This window comes from Pogona vitticeps, chromosome 14 (genome assembly GCF_051106095.1).
Source record: "Pogona vitticeps strain Pit_001003342236 chromosome 14, PviZW2.1, whole genome shotgun sequence".
Taxonomy (NCBI): Eukaryota; Metazoa; Chordata; class Lepidosauria; order Squamata; family Agamidae; genus Pogona; species Pogona vitticeps.
In genome coordinates this window covers 495,567-510,785 of record NC_135796.1, presented here as the reverse complement: position 1 = coordinate 510,785, position 15,219 = coordinate 495,567, and the positions used below count along the sequence as shown (strand labels likewise).

Sequence of the window (15,219 nt, the reverse complement as noted above, 5' to 3'; positions counted from 1 at the left end):
CTGATTTTTTTACGAGATCTACTCCGCCCACACAGAGAGTTGGATAAAGAGGCAAATGGCAAAGTGTGCCTTCCTTCCTTGCTACTTTCCTTTTCATCGCGATGGGGTTGGTGAATATGCTCCTCCTGAGAGCAGCCTCTGCTCTCAGGAGAAGAACATTTTTTTAAAACACGCAAGGGAAAACTGCTTTTGGAGCGATGGCTTGGTTGGGCCTGGAAAAGGGGTCACCGGGAGATCAGACCATAAGCGGGCGATCTATCTTTCAAAGATCACTAAACTCTGAGAAGCAGAAGCTCCCTCTCGATCCGTACAGATGTCTTTGTCAAGGTGGGCATTACAGAGCAGGGAGTGGTGCCGAAGAAGCACAAAAGTGTGCGGCGACTCTCGGGTGATGATGATGAATCCCCTTCCCATCGTCCTGAAGGTCTCGTTACAATCCAAGAGTAGCAAATCTATATCAGTGGCCACCCAATATTTCCTAATTCTTCTAAGAAGGGAATGTATGTGTACCTGTAACAACCCTCACAAAAGATTATTCTGGACGATCGATGCAGGAGAAAATATTGGCGCCTGTTTTGCTTTGAGCACCCATCAGCCGAGGTACAGCCCTGTCTTCATCCCCGAGGGCTGCTTTTGGTGGCCAGGGGCTGACCAGCCCTTTTAGGTAAGCAACAGGTCAAGCTGCTGCCGACTCCCTTTTCCACAGGTCAGCATCAAGCTGGCCATCATCCCTGGAGCCCAGAGACTCCTTCTCTCCTCAACCCAGGTCTCCCACCCCGGCTTGCCTGATTGCTTAGAGCAGGGACGGACCTCCTTGGGTGAGCCAGCAGAGATGCGCCGGTCCTCCTGATGTAAGAAGTGGGCCTGGAGGGAAGACTAAGGGATCATCGGCCACTTTGCATTCCATGGTCTTTCCCTCTCAGTTCTTTCTTTCTCGCCTAAAGAATTTTGCAAAACTGAAACAAATTTCTCAGGCAACCTTTGCTGCAATTTTCTTTCATTTTGAGTCTGTCAGCAAATGAGACAACACACACCTTCCAACAGCAATGTGTCTCCGAAGCAGACGTTGCAAAAGCTGCTTGTGAGGCTCTGGCACCACCAAGGGACAACGGCGCTCACTGCCACATGACACATACTTTTAAAATAAATTATGACACACTGTCCTGGCGCTGCTGTTTGTGTGCTGCCAGCACGTTAGGTGGTGAGAGGGACCGGCAAGCCCTTCCCTTCCCGTAAAGAGCAGTTGACCTCAATGGAAAGCCACGGGGGGTGTCTTTGCGCGGAGGGACCGGGAGTCAGGAAGGACGTGGAGAGGGCAAAAACAATGACGGAGGATGAGCAGCCAACAATGCACAAAGCGATGGGGCCACCGAGCGTTGGGTCTTTAGAGAGGAAACATCTCATGCGGGTGCTGCTCCACAGGCTCAGTCGTTCAGATGGCAACCCTGTAAGTCGGGGGCAAGGAGACACATGGGGCCACCCGGATGCAGCTGGGCTACCACGCCTGGTCAGCCCTTCCCAGCAGGGCCCTGGGGTGAGGGGCAGTGCTGCCCATTGGGAAAGCTCCAGGAACCATGATCCTCAGCCTGAAGTGATGGTGTCCAACAGTCTAGGTCACAGCTAGCTAACGAGTTTAACTCTCACACTCCCACCCCATCTCAGAAAATGCACGGGGAGTTCGTTTGACTGAGAGAATTGTAAAGGAAGGGGGGAGAGGTAAGCATTAAAAACATTATCTCTCAAAATCGCAGGTAAATCACACACGCCAACACCTCTTGCACCTTAACAAAAACCAAGAGCCTTGCAGAGCAAATTTATCCCACAAGCCTGTACCAATCCACGTGTCACGGCGCGTCCGTGGACTGTCACTTAGTGGGATGCTGAGGACTGTAATCCTACAACTAGCATTCCCTGGGGAGACAGGCTGGGTCATAAAAGGGTTTAGGTCTATAATGTACAGTAATTGGGGGGGGATGAGATGACAAGGCAACCCACACGCACACACACACTGCAAAGCAAAAGGCAAACCCACCCATTCCTCCCCACCTTCTTTCACATAGAGATCAATCTCGTCCCAGTCTAGACCACATGGTATGCAGGCCATGAAGCCGTGAAACAGCCACTCCCACCAATATATGTTTCGTTCCAGATGTCTCAAGCAAGAAAGCCAAGCCACACGCGGCGAAGCAGAGATGAAAAACAGCCGGTGCAAAACCTCTCTGGAGCCCCAAAGTGACAGGCAGACGGTCAGATGCTGGGGAGGCACCACGCGCGATGCAGTGCGGCATTAGACGTGCACGGCACAGACGTGACATCAAACCCCCCCCCCCAAAATAATAGGATTCAGATGCTAGATATTAACCATCACAAGACAATTCCAAAGCATGTTGCTAGCAAAGAAATCCCTGCGCTGTGCACCATAAATATTCTGAAGTCTGTTTCCTCCTACCTGCTGGCAATTCAGACACAAGTTTCAGCCCATAATGCATGTTCCACCGGCAAAGGTCCACGGGGTCATTCAGGAGCTTTGCCAGAGCCGGAATGACGCCGTGCTCTAAGAACCCAGTCCTAAACGGAGAAAGGGAGGAAGTCTTCAAATCATCTTTTCCGGGCAATCCAACTCTGCCACAGAACCACTGTTTCGTCACCCTCCCACGTTAGGCAGGTTCTCAGCAGGCAACCCACCTGCCCACGTTGTGCATTGCCATCAGGTACAGGACCTCTGTCGTCTTTCGACGCACGGTGCTGTCTGGGTCCGAAAGCAAATTTTTCAAAGTATCCATAAACCCTGGAAAACATCGTTTTGTTTATTTATGAGTAGCCATAAACTGTAGCTGTGCTTACTTCATTATTTCAGTGATGAACGACGATAATAAAAGACACGATGTGAAGCAATAAATAAAGTCGACGCAGTACGCAATGACTGTGTTTTTCATAACAAACACAATAGGCTGATTTACATGAGGGAGGGTTTCAAAAAGTGCCTTCTGCATTTGCTGGAAAAACAAGACTTTGCAAAGTGAACCTGGTATCCACGTTGGGTGCCCCGGGGGGGGGGGGGGCTGCTGGCGCCCAGGTGGGGCTACTCAGAAGGTTCCCTCCGGTGGCCCAAGGTCCAAACGGGCACAGGAAGGGGAACACATGCTTTCCTATCACCCACCTTCACCCAGGTCTCAAAGCAGTTTAGGAACCCTCAAAAATTAAAATCAAATGTACACTCCACTACCCCCCCCCAGCTTTCAAAGAGGCAAGAGTGCCCATTTCTGTCTGCATAACACAAACTGGCCAAAAAATAAAAAAATAAAAAATCCCACACCCCAAAGCCCAGAGCTCATAGCACACCTGAAAGGGACAACCCCCCCCCCCCAAAAAAAGAGATTTCTCTTAGCCCGGGCCTTAGTGGGCTGCCATGTCACTCCTCCAGGCACAGATTCCTCCAGGCAGGGTGGCCCAAAGAAGCCTCTCATCCAGGCAGGCTCTGTAAGGGAGCCAGAGGTGGGCAGAGGACAGCAATGTCCTGCCCCCCCCCCAAGCAGGCAGGTGGGGGTTAAGCTCTGCCAGGCCTCCTGCTAGTGAGGGGGACCCGTTTAACTGCCCTCGCTTCCCCCCCCCATGGACTCCTCCTCCCTTGGAGAATCAGAGGCACGGAGGGTTGCGCTTTGGGCCACCCTCCCTGGGGAATTCTGGGCTATGTAGTCCAAGAGCACTTTGCTGCTGCCAGAGAAGAAGGACGAGGATGATGGGTGCCCCTCCTCCTCCTCCACTAAAGCGGTCCTAAACCGCTCCAACCCGCTGTCGTGGGGACGGGGCGCCCCCTGACCCGGGCGGGGGCTGGACTGGGCTGGACTGGGCTGCCCCCCCTTCCCCCGCCCGGCCCCCTCCTCCTCCTCCTCCTCCTCCTCACCCAGGCTGATGGCTTGGTAGGCGTGCTCCGGGTCGTGGACCAGGTCGCCCAGGGCCATCAGGGCCCGCTGGCGGGTCAGCAGCTCCGGGTCTTCCAGCTCCTCCTTGAGCTTCGGCAGAGCCCGGCGGCCGAAGGCCACGGGGGCCTTGGTGGGGTCGATGTCCGGGGGCAGCCGGAGGGTGATGCGCGGGTGCGCCATCCTCCCCGCCCCCCCACGCCCGGGAGACCCCGCTCCGGACGCCGGCAGCCGCGTTCACACGCTCACTTAGAGACACACACACGTGTCTTGGCTTCCAACCTAGGTGGGGATTCCAAGGAAAGACACGTGTCTAACTGGGAGGGTTGTGGTTTTTTTTTTAAGATGCAAAAAACACGACCCTGCCGTGCCCTCCCCTCCCCTCCCCTCCCCTCTCGCAGGGAGGGAGCAACGAGGAAGGAGGGACTGCGGGATTTAAAGGTAGCAAGAAATGCAAGTTCCCGCGAAGAGAAGGAAAGGAAAAAAGCAGGAATAAATCGAAAGGCAGCCCCTGAAACAGCCTCATTGGGGGTTCGGGGCCGGAAAAAAGCCCCCACAGAAACGAGGCAAGGGGGAGCCCGAGAATGCAAAGCGGGGGTCCGCCCGAGGCCGCCTCTGCAGCCCTGACTGCGCGCTCTCCCCCCCCCCACAGCGCCGCTCGAGCCGCGCGTGCCGCAGTTGCCTAGCAACCGCGGCGCTTCCCCCCCCGTTCTGTGAATCAGGGGCTACGCACACAGCGTAGTTCGCGGGAGGCTTCTTGGATGCCCAGCCAACAGGGCGCATGCGCAGACGCTCAGTGGGCAGTGAGCCGCCGCCGCCAAAGCAGAGTGGACTCCGCTTCTGGAAGTGGGGTGGGGTGGGGTGGGGGGTGCCTGCTCCCTGACAAAGAGGCGTCTCCTAACACGGTCGGTGAGGACGGCTATTATTATTATTATTATTATTATTATTATTATTATTATTATTATTATTATTATTATTATTATTATTATTATTATTATTATTATTATTATTATTATTGTATTTGGTCCACTCAGCCTTCCGGTGAAGATTCCAGACAAGCTTGCAAAGGAGTTTGGAGTACCCATCCCATAATTCCCAGGGAGCACCGCTGGCCCTCCAAGTTGGCCCTAAAATGGATTGGCTCCCTCCCCCTGCCTTTGTTCAGGCTTGAACCCGGGCTTTCAAGAACTGTAGCCTTCCAGATGTTGAGTTGCCCTCATCATCTGGATAGCTCAGTAGGTTAGGTCTCTGGCTGAGGAGCGAGAGGTTGGGAGTTCGATTCCCTACAGCACTGGTCCCCAACCTTGGGCCTCCAGATGTTGTTGGACTTCAGTTCCCAGAAATCCTAGCCAGCAGAGGTGGTGGTGAAGGCTTCTGGGAGTTGTAGTCCAAGAACATCTGGAGGCCCAAGGTTGAGGACCACTGCCCTACAGGGCCTCCTTGACAGAGGGTGGTAGAGGCAGTGATCCAGAGGGTCCCTTCCAACTCTGCCCTTCTAAGATGATGATAATGATGATGATGACATTTCCTCCCTGTTGGCTGTTCTGACTAAGGCTGGCAGGGAGGGTCGCGCTTTCTCTCTCTTTAGCCACGAGCCTTGCTGATGGCTCTTTGGCTGCGCACCTCATGGTCTGATCCAGGCCGGGATCTTCCAGGGACCTTGCAGGAACATTTTCCACCCGAGGAAGTGAATTTTGCTGAGTCCTGCTGGGAGAAAATTGTCTAGGGGTTGTTCCTAGGTTTGATTGCATTTGATCATTTATGTAAAATATTTTATTGTCCCGTGAACGTATTGTTTTTGTGCTGTATGCTGTTAAGAAGATTGGTGCATAGATTGGGGTGGGGGGGAATAAACAAATATAGAAATGGCACCAATCGTACATCCAGGTGACCAATCTCTAAACAAAAGAAAGCTGCTTTGTAATTTAGGAAGCGCGTGTGTCAAAAGATGAGCGCATGCCCTTTACTGGCTGAACCAGTTCTGCTTCTCATTTTGAGGTTGCCTCTGTTGTGTGTTTTCACTTTGAGAACCATTTTACCCGAAGGAGAAACCATCCTTCTCCCGGATAATTCTCCTACTGTATTGTACTATGTATTTCAATGTGATAAAGAAGTGGCCTTTAATGGTGCAGACTGCACATTGTCCCCAGCAAGATGGGGCTGCTCCATTGACGGCCGACTTCGGGAGGGGGAGCCCACTTGGAGCCGGCGACCGGATCGCACTCAGGCCGGGAGCAGAAGCTTCCCCGCAGTCCTGCCGCCATTGAACCCCTGCATCAGGAGCCTCCTTTGGAGAAGAAGAAGAATTAAGAGCCAGAAGGACTTGCCCTCTCCACTCTCCGATGGGGCACCTCTGGCACAGCGGGCGCCCTCCTCCCCGGCCAGGGCTCCGGTGGGACACTAGGTCCGAAGCCCTGCAGCCAGGCTCCCTCGGGCGGCGGCGGCGGCGGCGGGGGTGGGGGGGGGAAGGAAAGGTGAGGTCGGCGCGACAGCCCTGGGCGCTCCTCCTCCTCCTCCTCCTTCTCAGGGCGGAGGGGAGGGGGGGCGCGCGGGCGCGCTCCCGTTGCCATGGCCACGCGCAAGAGGCGCAGCCGGCGCGGGCGTTTCCCCGGCGGGAGAAGCGGCCCCCCTCGCGTGCGCGCTCGCTCGCTGCCTGGCCTTGCCTGGTCTGGTCGGTTGGGTGAGTCCTTTGGGTGGTCGGTTGGGTGCTCCCATCCACGCCTGGAGGGCAGGGCAGGACAAGGTCCGGGGAGAGGGGCGCCCCCCACCCCCCACCCCACCCCAGCGCGCGCTCCCGCCTCTCCGCCGCGGCCCCGGGGCGCCCGTCGGGTTTCCTGGAGGGGCGCGCTGCCCTCGACCCGGGACGCGGGGGCCTCGGCGGGGCCGGCCGGGCAGGGAGGCAGGGAGGCGGGCGGGCCGAGCCGCCCTGCTGCCCCCCCCCCGCCGCCGCCGCCGCCGCTGCTCCCGGGTCGACTCGCTCGGAGGCTTCCCGCGAAGCGGCGCTAGTCAGACCCTCCAAGAAGACCCTGGGCGGGCTCCTCGCGGGGAAGGGGAGAAGCTGGAGGGGATTCCCTTCCCCCCCCCCCACGGGCATGGACAGGTGCGCAGCGCGCGCACACACACGCACACACACGGGGAGAGTGAGCGCTCGGGTCTTCCTTCCCGGGCCAGGAGGTTTTCAAAGCGAGGAATGAACCCCCCGGGTTGGGGAAAGCCGCACCTTCGCCCCCCCTCCCCCGCTGGGTTAGTTGGGTTCCCTCCCCCCCTTTGGGGGTGTTTTGTGGTGATCTGCCCCCCCCCCGCCTTTCTGTTGTTTTGTTTTTCAAAGCCTGGGCTCTGTTCCCATGGGGTGGGGGTGGGTGAGGGGAAGTTAAAGTTTAATCCAGGCAGAAAAAGAACAGGTTGCTAAGAGATGAGGCCCTCATAGGAAGTGTGTGCGCTTCCTCCCCCCCCCCAATGTGCCACATGGGCCTCTTTATCCGAAAGCTTCTCCTCCGTCTCTCCGACCATGTGCTTCCAAGTGCTGGTTATGAGCAATAAAGCCCAATATGCTTGGGGTCCTTCTCACCCCATAGGAGCCCCCCACCCCCAGCCTTCAGATATGTTAGGGAAGCCTTACGCCCGGCCCTATGGCCTTCACAGATGTGTTTGGGGCAGGCACAAGAGTGGGCCTTCTTGGTGGCTGCTCCCAGGCTGGGGAACTCCCTCCCACTGGAAACCAGGCTGGTCCCCTCTTGGCTGTCCTCCCACAAGCAGGCCAAGACTTCTCTTTGAGCTGTTGATGAGGCTGCAGAGAGCTTTTAAGAGGGAATGCTATGCTGTTGTTTTTAAAGTTTGTGCATCCTTTCCCCCCTGTTTTTGTCTTTAAACTATCCTGCTTATTTTATGTCCCACCTTTTTTCTAGTGAAGGGAATCAGGGTGGTGGACAACAAGTAAAAATGCATTATGTTTAAAATCACAGTGCTTCCAGATACAGTATTACTATTAAAATACAAGTAAGCATACACCATGTTAAAACAGTACTAGTTGGAACAAACTGAAACACATATAATAAAATAATATATATATAAAAACTGGACTTTTATCTATTTATTTATACATACCCCACCTAATCTGGTCATTGTGACCCTTCTAGGCGGCTTACAACAAGAAGGAAGAGTCCATCTCGGGACCCCTGTGGTGTGTTCTTTGTACCTTTCAGCAGAAAAGGCATTTGGGCCATGAAGGCCACCCCTCTCTTGCACGCTGGCCCGCCTGTGAGCAGGGACAGAATCATCTCCCGCTTCCCAAAGGTAAGGGAACGGCCCGCTTTGGGTTGGAATTTCTGGCGCGCCTTTCCGTCAAAGGAGGATGTGTGAAGCCCCATCGCTCTGGGGGAGGCAAAGTTGTCCGAGCTCAGGGAAGGGGGAGCCCTGGGTGGGTCTAAGCTGATGGACGGCCAAGCCCCCCACTCTCCCTCTGTCCACAGTGGTACACCCCGGAGGCGGCGCTCCAGCTGAAAGACCACTTTCTCTACCACGTCAAGGATGCCTGCCAGCCGAGGAGCCTGGGGGCTGTGGGGTGAGTCTGGGGCTGGGCTTTGCATTGGAGGAGACTGGGAGGGCCTTGCTAGAGCGCCATCTCTATCTAGAGCGCCATCTCTATCGGTGTCTCTCTCTTGACCTTTTGCTTCTGCTTCACTTTCCTTCCTTTGCCTTTGTGGCCACGGACTGGGTTTCCCCCGAGCCCACATTGAGAAAATAGGCGCTTACCAAATGCTGCTAATTTTTTTGGTAAGTCCTTGGGGGCAAGGTTTTCCTCTCCAATTCCCGTTCGTCTTGGCCTCAAAGGTTGGGAAGGATGGGAGCTGCCACCCAACAACATCTGGAAAACCTCTGGTTCCACCCTCGCACTTGCCTGGAAGCCCCTTGGGTTGCCTGCCCAGCTTTGCAATGCCCTGTGTATGTAGAAGGGGACGCGCTGGAAGTCCATTCAAAGGGCTGTGATGCTTCCTCTTGCGCTCAATGAAGGGCTGGGTCAAATTCAGACCTTAGGATCAGCCGTACGTTGAAGGAAGGAGAGGGGCCCTTCCCAACCTGGGGCTCCATGCCCTGGGGGGAGGCATTTAGGGGTCACAGTTCCAGCAAGATAAGAGCCTGGTTTTGGCCCAGAATGGCCAGGCCGGAGACCAATTCTTTTATCAGTTTCCTCTAGCACAGCTGTCTTCAGGCACCTCTCTCAACTCACCGGTCTGCAAACCTGAGCTCCTGTCGCCATGCAGAATTTTGCTGGTCTGCAAACCTGCGCTCCTGTGCCAGGGAATGCTCCTGTCCTGTCCTGTCCTGAACCTCCAGGGGTGGCAGAGGAGAGTTTCCTCTGCCCGGCAAAATCTCCTGGAATCCCAGGCCTATGAGCCCCCAAACCACACAAAGCCTCCCGAGGCAGCAAAAACAAAGTTCCATGTGTAACGATGTGGCTTCCTCTGTGTTGCAGGCTCAAAATGTCCAAGGTGGTTATGGTGGGTGACCTCTGCGTTGGGAAAACCAGCCTCATCAACAGGTAGGGAGGCTCCCGAGACTGAATTTGCTGGGTGGTTTGTTTGCTCCTCTGCTTCGTTTTCCTTAAAGACTGTTTGCCGCTTTCCTCCCAGGGCAAGGAAGGGTCCCGGATCAGCCCTCGCTCTGTGGGTCCAAAAGACCTAAGAGAAGGGCTTGGGGTGGGGGAGAGAGTTAGAATGGGCGACTCTTTGCTGACACCAAGGTGTGGTGGGTCATGATGTCCCGGAGCCGAGTCCAGCATGATAGACGTCTTGAGCCGTTCAAAAGCCCCACACTTTTTTTCCCTCCACCCCAACACCACGGTCCACCTTTCAAAATTCTTTCAAATGCATATACTGGGCCTTCTCTCAAATGCAAAGCTTAATCTCTCTTTCTCTCTCTGTTATAGCACAGTGTCTGAAACATTTGAAAACATTCTAAGGCAAACTTTCAAATTAAGAGAACAGAAGCCCCCTTTTAAAATCTCTCACAGGCTAAATACGAAGAAGGAGCAAGTTAATCAGCATCTTGGCCTGAGGATTTGCTCGACCTCTGGGTTAAACGTGCACCCTGGTCTCGGTGTGTTGTGCTTCCTTTCAGCTGACCAGCCCCGCTTCTAGCACACACACCCACGTCCCCTTGGCCACTCCACTTAAACCACCTCCAACAGCAAGTGACAACACCTGAAGCTTCAGACATGTGTCTCTTCCATGTCTGAGTGCAGTCTACCAGTGTTTGCTATCATGACCCTGCCCATTGTACTGGTTGTGTGCAAGGAGAGGAATCATCTCCCCAGCCCCCCCACACACACACCCCAGGCAAGCAGGCCAGTCCCCATGGTCATCAGCAGGAATTTTAAGCATCCAAAGAGTTCCATTGAACAAATAAGCACCAGAGAACAACTGCTTCCTGGGTCAGGTTCTCTCTCCTCTTCCTTCTCTGCTCTCCTCCCTCGGTTCCCTGACTCCTCCTCCCATTTTCTCATTGCAGGTTTTGCAAAGACGCCTTTGATCGAGATTACAAGGCGACCATTGGAGTGGATTTTGAAATTGAGCGTTTTGAGGTCGCTGGAGTCCCCTTCAGTCTCCAGATGTAAGTTGGGCTGGACCCGTGCATGTGGAATGTGTGAGCAGAACATGAACAAGCTCGGAGCTCTTCAGAGAGGTACCGCTGGGTCGCTGTTTCTACCCATACCACAGTGACAAAACAAGAAACAAAACCCCCCAAGCAGATACAGAAGTATGACTCTCAGGGAAATGCTGGGAATTGTGGTTCTTTTTTGCTTTTTCTTTCTTTCTTTCTTTCTTTGAGGCAACCCTGACCCCCCCCCCCGGTCCTGTTGTAGGCAAGGAAGGCCGAACGGCTGAAGGTGGACTTGGTCTTCTCTTGGTGTCCAAGGGGCCAGCTCTGTCCACCTGCCTTCCAAAGAGAGAGGCGGGCCTCCACTTTATTCGTCCCCATCTCTGGCGGCTGTCTTTGCTTCCTCCTGGGTGGCCCCTTGGCTTGCACCCATTAGGGTGGGCTGACTTTCCTGGTTTCCCTCTTGCACAGATGGGACACAGCCGGTCAAGAAAAGTTCAAGTGCATCGCATCGGCTTACTACCGAGGAGCAGAAGGCAAGTCAAGAGCCTCGGCTTCCCCCACCCCCACCCCACCCCAGCAGCCTGGAAGGGGAGCCCCCCTCCCCAAAATCCTTTGACCTCTGCCGAGTCAAAGCCGAAACAGTCGTCTCCTGCAACCTTTCACCCTCACCCCCTTGTTTCCATTGCAGTCATCATCACGGTCTTCAACTTGGCTGATATCCAGACGTTGGAACACACCGTGTAAGCCCTCCCAGTTTCACCCCTGCAAAAGCATTTCCCAGGCTGGGGGAACAGAGCCAAGAGGGGGGCCTAGGGGCCCTCTGGGCATCCTCAGGGACCCCACTCCCTCTGGCCCTTGGCCCAGCACGATCCGGAGGGCCACTGGCTTCCCAGCCTCAACAGCAGGCAGGCCATGGGCCCCCAGAAGGACGTGGTCGGCCAAGGCTCGAAATGGGATGTTGGAATCTGGGGGCTGCCCCTCTGGGCCTTGTTTGGCCAGATCCTCTGGCTTGTCTAGAGATAAGCGGGCTAGCCCTTGGGTTACAAGCCTCTCTGTGAGGATTTTTAGTCTATCGAGGGAGAGTAACAGAGCTTTCCTCTGCTTGTTGAGAGGCAGGATGGGTTGGGGCCCCGAATGGATAGAGAAACGGTTCCTCTGAGCTCGGGACGTCCTGCCGTGTTCCTTCCTTGCTCGGCTTCTGCCTGCCCCTGGCGGCCTTGGCTCAGCCCTGCACCTTTTGTCGGGGTGTGTGTGTGTCCCTCTACCTGTGCTTGGTGCCAGTGTCCAAGCAGGACCCCTTGGGGTCGCGCTCCAGGTGGCTCCAAGGCGGGTCTCCCTGGACTGTGAGTTCCCTCCCCTGGTGCCTCTTTTTCAGGCAGTGGCTGGAAGACGCCTTGCGGGAGAACAGCCTGGGGCCCAGGGTCATCTTTCTAGTGGGAACCAAGAAAGATCTCGTGGTAAGTGTGAGAAAGGCTGGAACACCTGAGAGAAGTAGCATTTCCTGGAGATGCAGCCGCTTCCCTTCAGTTCCTAGGAAATGTCAACATCTGGGCCAGTTGCCCCTCTGGAGCAAGCGGTGAAACCCTGCTGCCTTTCTCCCTTCCCGGCAGCCGAGCCAGCGCTTCTCCTGGCAGAAATCCCCCCCCCCCCGTCCCTGGCTGCTGAGCGCTGTCCTTCAGCAGCTGGCTCTGCCACCAGCAACACTCTGGTGCTTTGGCTCCCACCTGGCCCGCGTCCTCTTCGAGCGGCACGAATGGGCCTCCCAAGGATTTCACTGAAGGCGGCTGGGCGGGTCCCTCTGGTCCAGCATCCTTCCTCCTACCCTGGAACGGGGGCTTGCTTGATCAACCTTTTTGCAAATCAACCTTTTGCAAAGACCAACACCTGTGCTGAGCTTTTTCCTTTGGGTCCACAGAGGAACTGTTAGTCCAAGAACATCTTAGTTAAAGTATATGTTGTTCCTAGATATATATCTTTTTTAAAATTTTAACTGGCCGAGTGCATCGCTATGGCTAGGCAACCACTGTTGCTGCCTCGCCATCTAAGGCAGAAGAGCGACCTCCAAGTGTTTTGGACCAGCCAATTCCCTAGGGAGGAATAAGTGGGTGGGTGGGAGGGAGGAGGTGCTGGAGAATCTGTCTCCTCCCCAGCCTGGATCTCCCCGGCTGGCCATCCCCACCTCTGGGCGCCGTGAATTCCACCAACCCCATGCAGGAAAAGTCCACTCTCACTGTTTTGGAGTAGAGAAATCCACCCCGGCTTTCCTTGGGAAATGCAGAGCTGGCAGTTGAGATGGGTCTGAGCATTCCTCCCTTTGTGTTCCAGTCAGATGCGGAGTGTGAGCGAACAGAAGCCGACGCCGTCCATATGGCCAACAGGATGCAGGCCGAGTACTGGTCCGTTTCAGCAAAAACAGGTCAGTTGAGCTTGTGGCACAGGGTGGTGAGTTTTTTGAGAGGGATTTTGAGGGGGGGAATGAGGATACCTGCGAGCCGTCTCCTCCTTGGGCCAAACATACCAGGCTTCCCTCTGTCTTGCATGGCGCTGGAGCCTGGTCAACGGCAAGGGAGCACTTTGGCGCCTGTTCATTGGAAGAGTCCAACGGGAGGAGACATCCACCTTGCACTTAGAAGAGCCTAAAATGTTACTCTACCAGAGAGGCAGTCCTTTGAGGCTGTGGCATCCTGCACAATCAACTTGGAAATCAAGCTTTGGGCATCTAATCGTTATACAAAGGCAAACTAATTTTCCACTTTTGGAGCTGCAGCAAACCTCATATTGGGATAAATAAATGTCTGTTGCCTATGAAGGAAGTTCTGCTCCTCCTAACTGCAAAGCTGGTATTCAATGTAGCTGAACCCTCTGAGGTCACAGGGGGACCCTTTCAGAATGTGCACCACAGATGCGGGCCTCTCAGTTTCATGCATGTGCTGAAAGCATGGACTCTTCTCAGCCAAGAGTTCACACCTGACACAGCCTCTGAAATGCAGCAGCTACTAGGATTTCTTGCCTTGGCCCTAAGTGGGTTGATCCCCCACACGGAAAAGTCCTGTTACAACCTCCACTTCCCTCTTTCGCTTTCTGCAGGTGAAAACGTCAAGGATTTCTTTTTCCGTGTGGCTGCTTTGGCCTTTGAAAAGTCAGTCCTGATGGAGCTGCAGAAGAGCAGCTGCCACACCGCTCAGATCGGGACCGGAAACCTCATCAGTAGGTTGAGCTTTGCTCGCTTGGGTGGGGGGGAAGGAAAGCTAACCGGGTAACCTTTCAAGGGAGGCAGATGGCGAGGGCCAGATTCTGTTCATCTTTTCTTCCAGACTTGCAGGGTAAGGATGATGGCTTGCTGAGGAATAGGTCCCATCAAATTGACCGAAACTCAACCCCACATAATGTCGAAGCACCTGCAATGTTGCAGCCTTCATGCTTCAAGCACCAAGGCTGCCAGGCTGATGGATCTTTATTGTGCAGGATTGAAGGCTAGAATTTAGCCAGGCATCCGTCAGTCTCATGCCTTTCACTGCGGGGGGGGGGGATCTCCCCTTCAAAAGTACATGATGAAGGACTTTGCCCACGTTGCCCAGGTATTCCACTTGGGTCCCCCTGTCCCTGCAGTGGCTCCAGCTTAAAGAACCCTAAGATTTGCTGCCTAATGAGACGGTTTGGATTCTCTGGAATGCACGCAGAAAATTCTAACTATCTCCATCCTGGTCTATGAATGCCAAGTTTCCGTAGGATTAAGACACCCTGGTTACCGTGGGATCGAACGGCTGTTACTGTGTAGTGAACTCAGCTTTGAGATATATGCCATCACCCCCACAAACAGTGCCAAGACCAAGCAGTGCCACAGGGGGCTCTTCCTGGCAGGTGGCCCCCTCGGGCGGGGGGGGGAGCTCCAGCCCCCACCTTTCTCTGCTCCAGCATCCTGCCCAGCAGTGCCCCTCGCCCTGTGGTCGCAATTTCACAGAAAATGGGGCTGTGCGGAACTGATCCGGGCATTTTGTTCTCCTGGCAGAGATGGAAGGAACTTCCTCTGAGGCTTCGAAATGTCAAGCCAGCCGGGGTTGCTGCTAGCGGCCAGCGGTGGTGTGACCCTTGGGCCAGGACCTCGGGGTAAGAGACGGTGGATCGTGAAGCAGACTCTCTTGGAAGGTGGCGGGCAGTCCTTTGGGGGCGGTTTTCGAGCAGGTTTTCCTCTTCTAAAAGTCTACAATTCCCGGGTCAGGTGAGAAGTGCGGAAAGCAACACGTGAGGGACTTGGGAGCAACGGAATCTGGCCACCAAGACAAGGGTGGCCAAGGAGAGAGAAGCCTGCCACACGCTGAGGGACTGCCGGCTTGTTGCCCGCCCCTGCTGACAACCTGCCAGGTGGCCAACTGCCTCTCGCCACCTGGTCACCTGCCGACCAAACTGTTGCAGAGGCGGAAACACCAGTGAAACCGGTCCGCTGGTACGTGGCCCACCTGAAGCCACACCCCCAGCCCTGGGCAAGGAAAGGAAACACCAGCGTCCCTCCCTACTTAGCAAAAAAGAAGAAACCATTCGTTCCCTTGCAACTGTAGCAGGAATGCCTCCCTCCCTCCCTCCCGCCCCCCACTTTGCCTTTTCTTTGGGCTTGAGTTGGGCTCTCCAAAAAGGCCCCTGGAGATGGCTCATCTCCTCCACCCGTGCCGCGCAGTTCCTCGGCAAAGCTGGGTTCAGAGAA

At 55.1% G+C, this 15,219-nt stretch overlaps 2 protein-coding genes across 6 annotated transcripts in view; one reads left to right on the top strand and one right to left on the bottom strand.

Annotated features, from left to right (window-relative positions):
• The window catches only part of RSPH14 (radial spoke head 14 homolog), a 38,229-nt gene extending 34,055 nt beyond the window's left edge, over positions 1-4,174 (bottom strand). Inside the window, exons 1-3 of the mRNA XM_072983552.2 lie at positions 3,905-4,174; positions 2,686-2,788; positions 2,450-2,568 (exon numbers count right to left, since the gene is read on the bottom strand). Coding sequence (XP_072839653.2) covers positions 2,450-2,568; positions 2,686-2,788; positions 3,905-4,103 — 421 coding nt within the window. The 5' untranslated portion in view covers positions 4,104-4,174. The remainder of the gene's footprint in view (positions 1-2,449; positions 2,569-2,685; positions 2,789-3,904) is intronic.
• Positions 4,175-4,724: 550 nt separating this feature from the next.
• On the top strand, positions 4,725-15,052 carry RAB36 (RAB36, member RAS oncogene family). Of its 5 annotated transcripts, none has more exons than XM_078381738.1 (12): positions 4,725-4,829; positions 8,057-8,213; positions 8,390-8,481; positions 9,394-9,459; positions 10,428-10,529; positions 10,989-11,053; positions 11,209-11,260; positions 11,896-11,977; positions 12,846-12,936; positions 13,608-13,727; positions 14,530-14,627; positions 14,740-15,052. In XM_078381738.1, the coding sequence occupies exons 2-11, from the start codon at positions 8,142-8,144 to the stop codon at positions 14,586-14,588; spliced, it is 801 nt and encodes a 266-aa protein (XP_078237864.1). In that variant the 5' UTR covers positions 4,725-4,829; positions 8,057-8,141; the 3' UTR covers positions 14,589-14,627; positions 14,740-15,052. The 5 variants fall into 5 exon arrangements, with proteins under 5 accessions (XP_078237864.1, XP_072839184.2, XP_078237865.1 ...); XM_072983083.2 differs by lacking the exon at positions 4,725-4,829 and adding an exon at positions 6,467-6,600; XM_078381739.1 differs by lacking the exon at positions 4,725-4,829 and adding an exon at positions 6,621-6,625.
• The last annotated feature ends 167 nt before the right edge of the window (positions 15,053-15,219 follow it).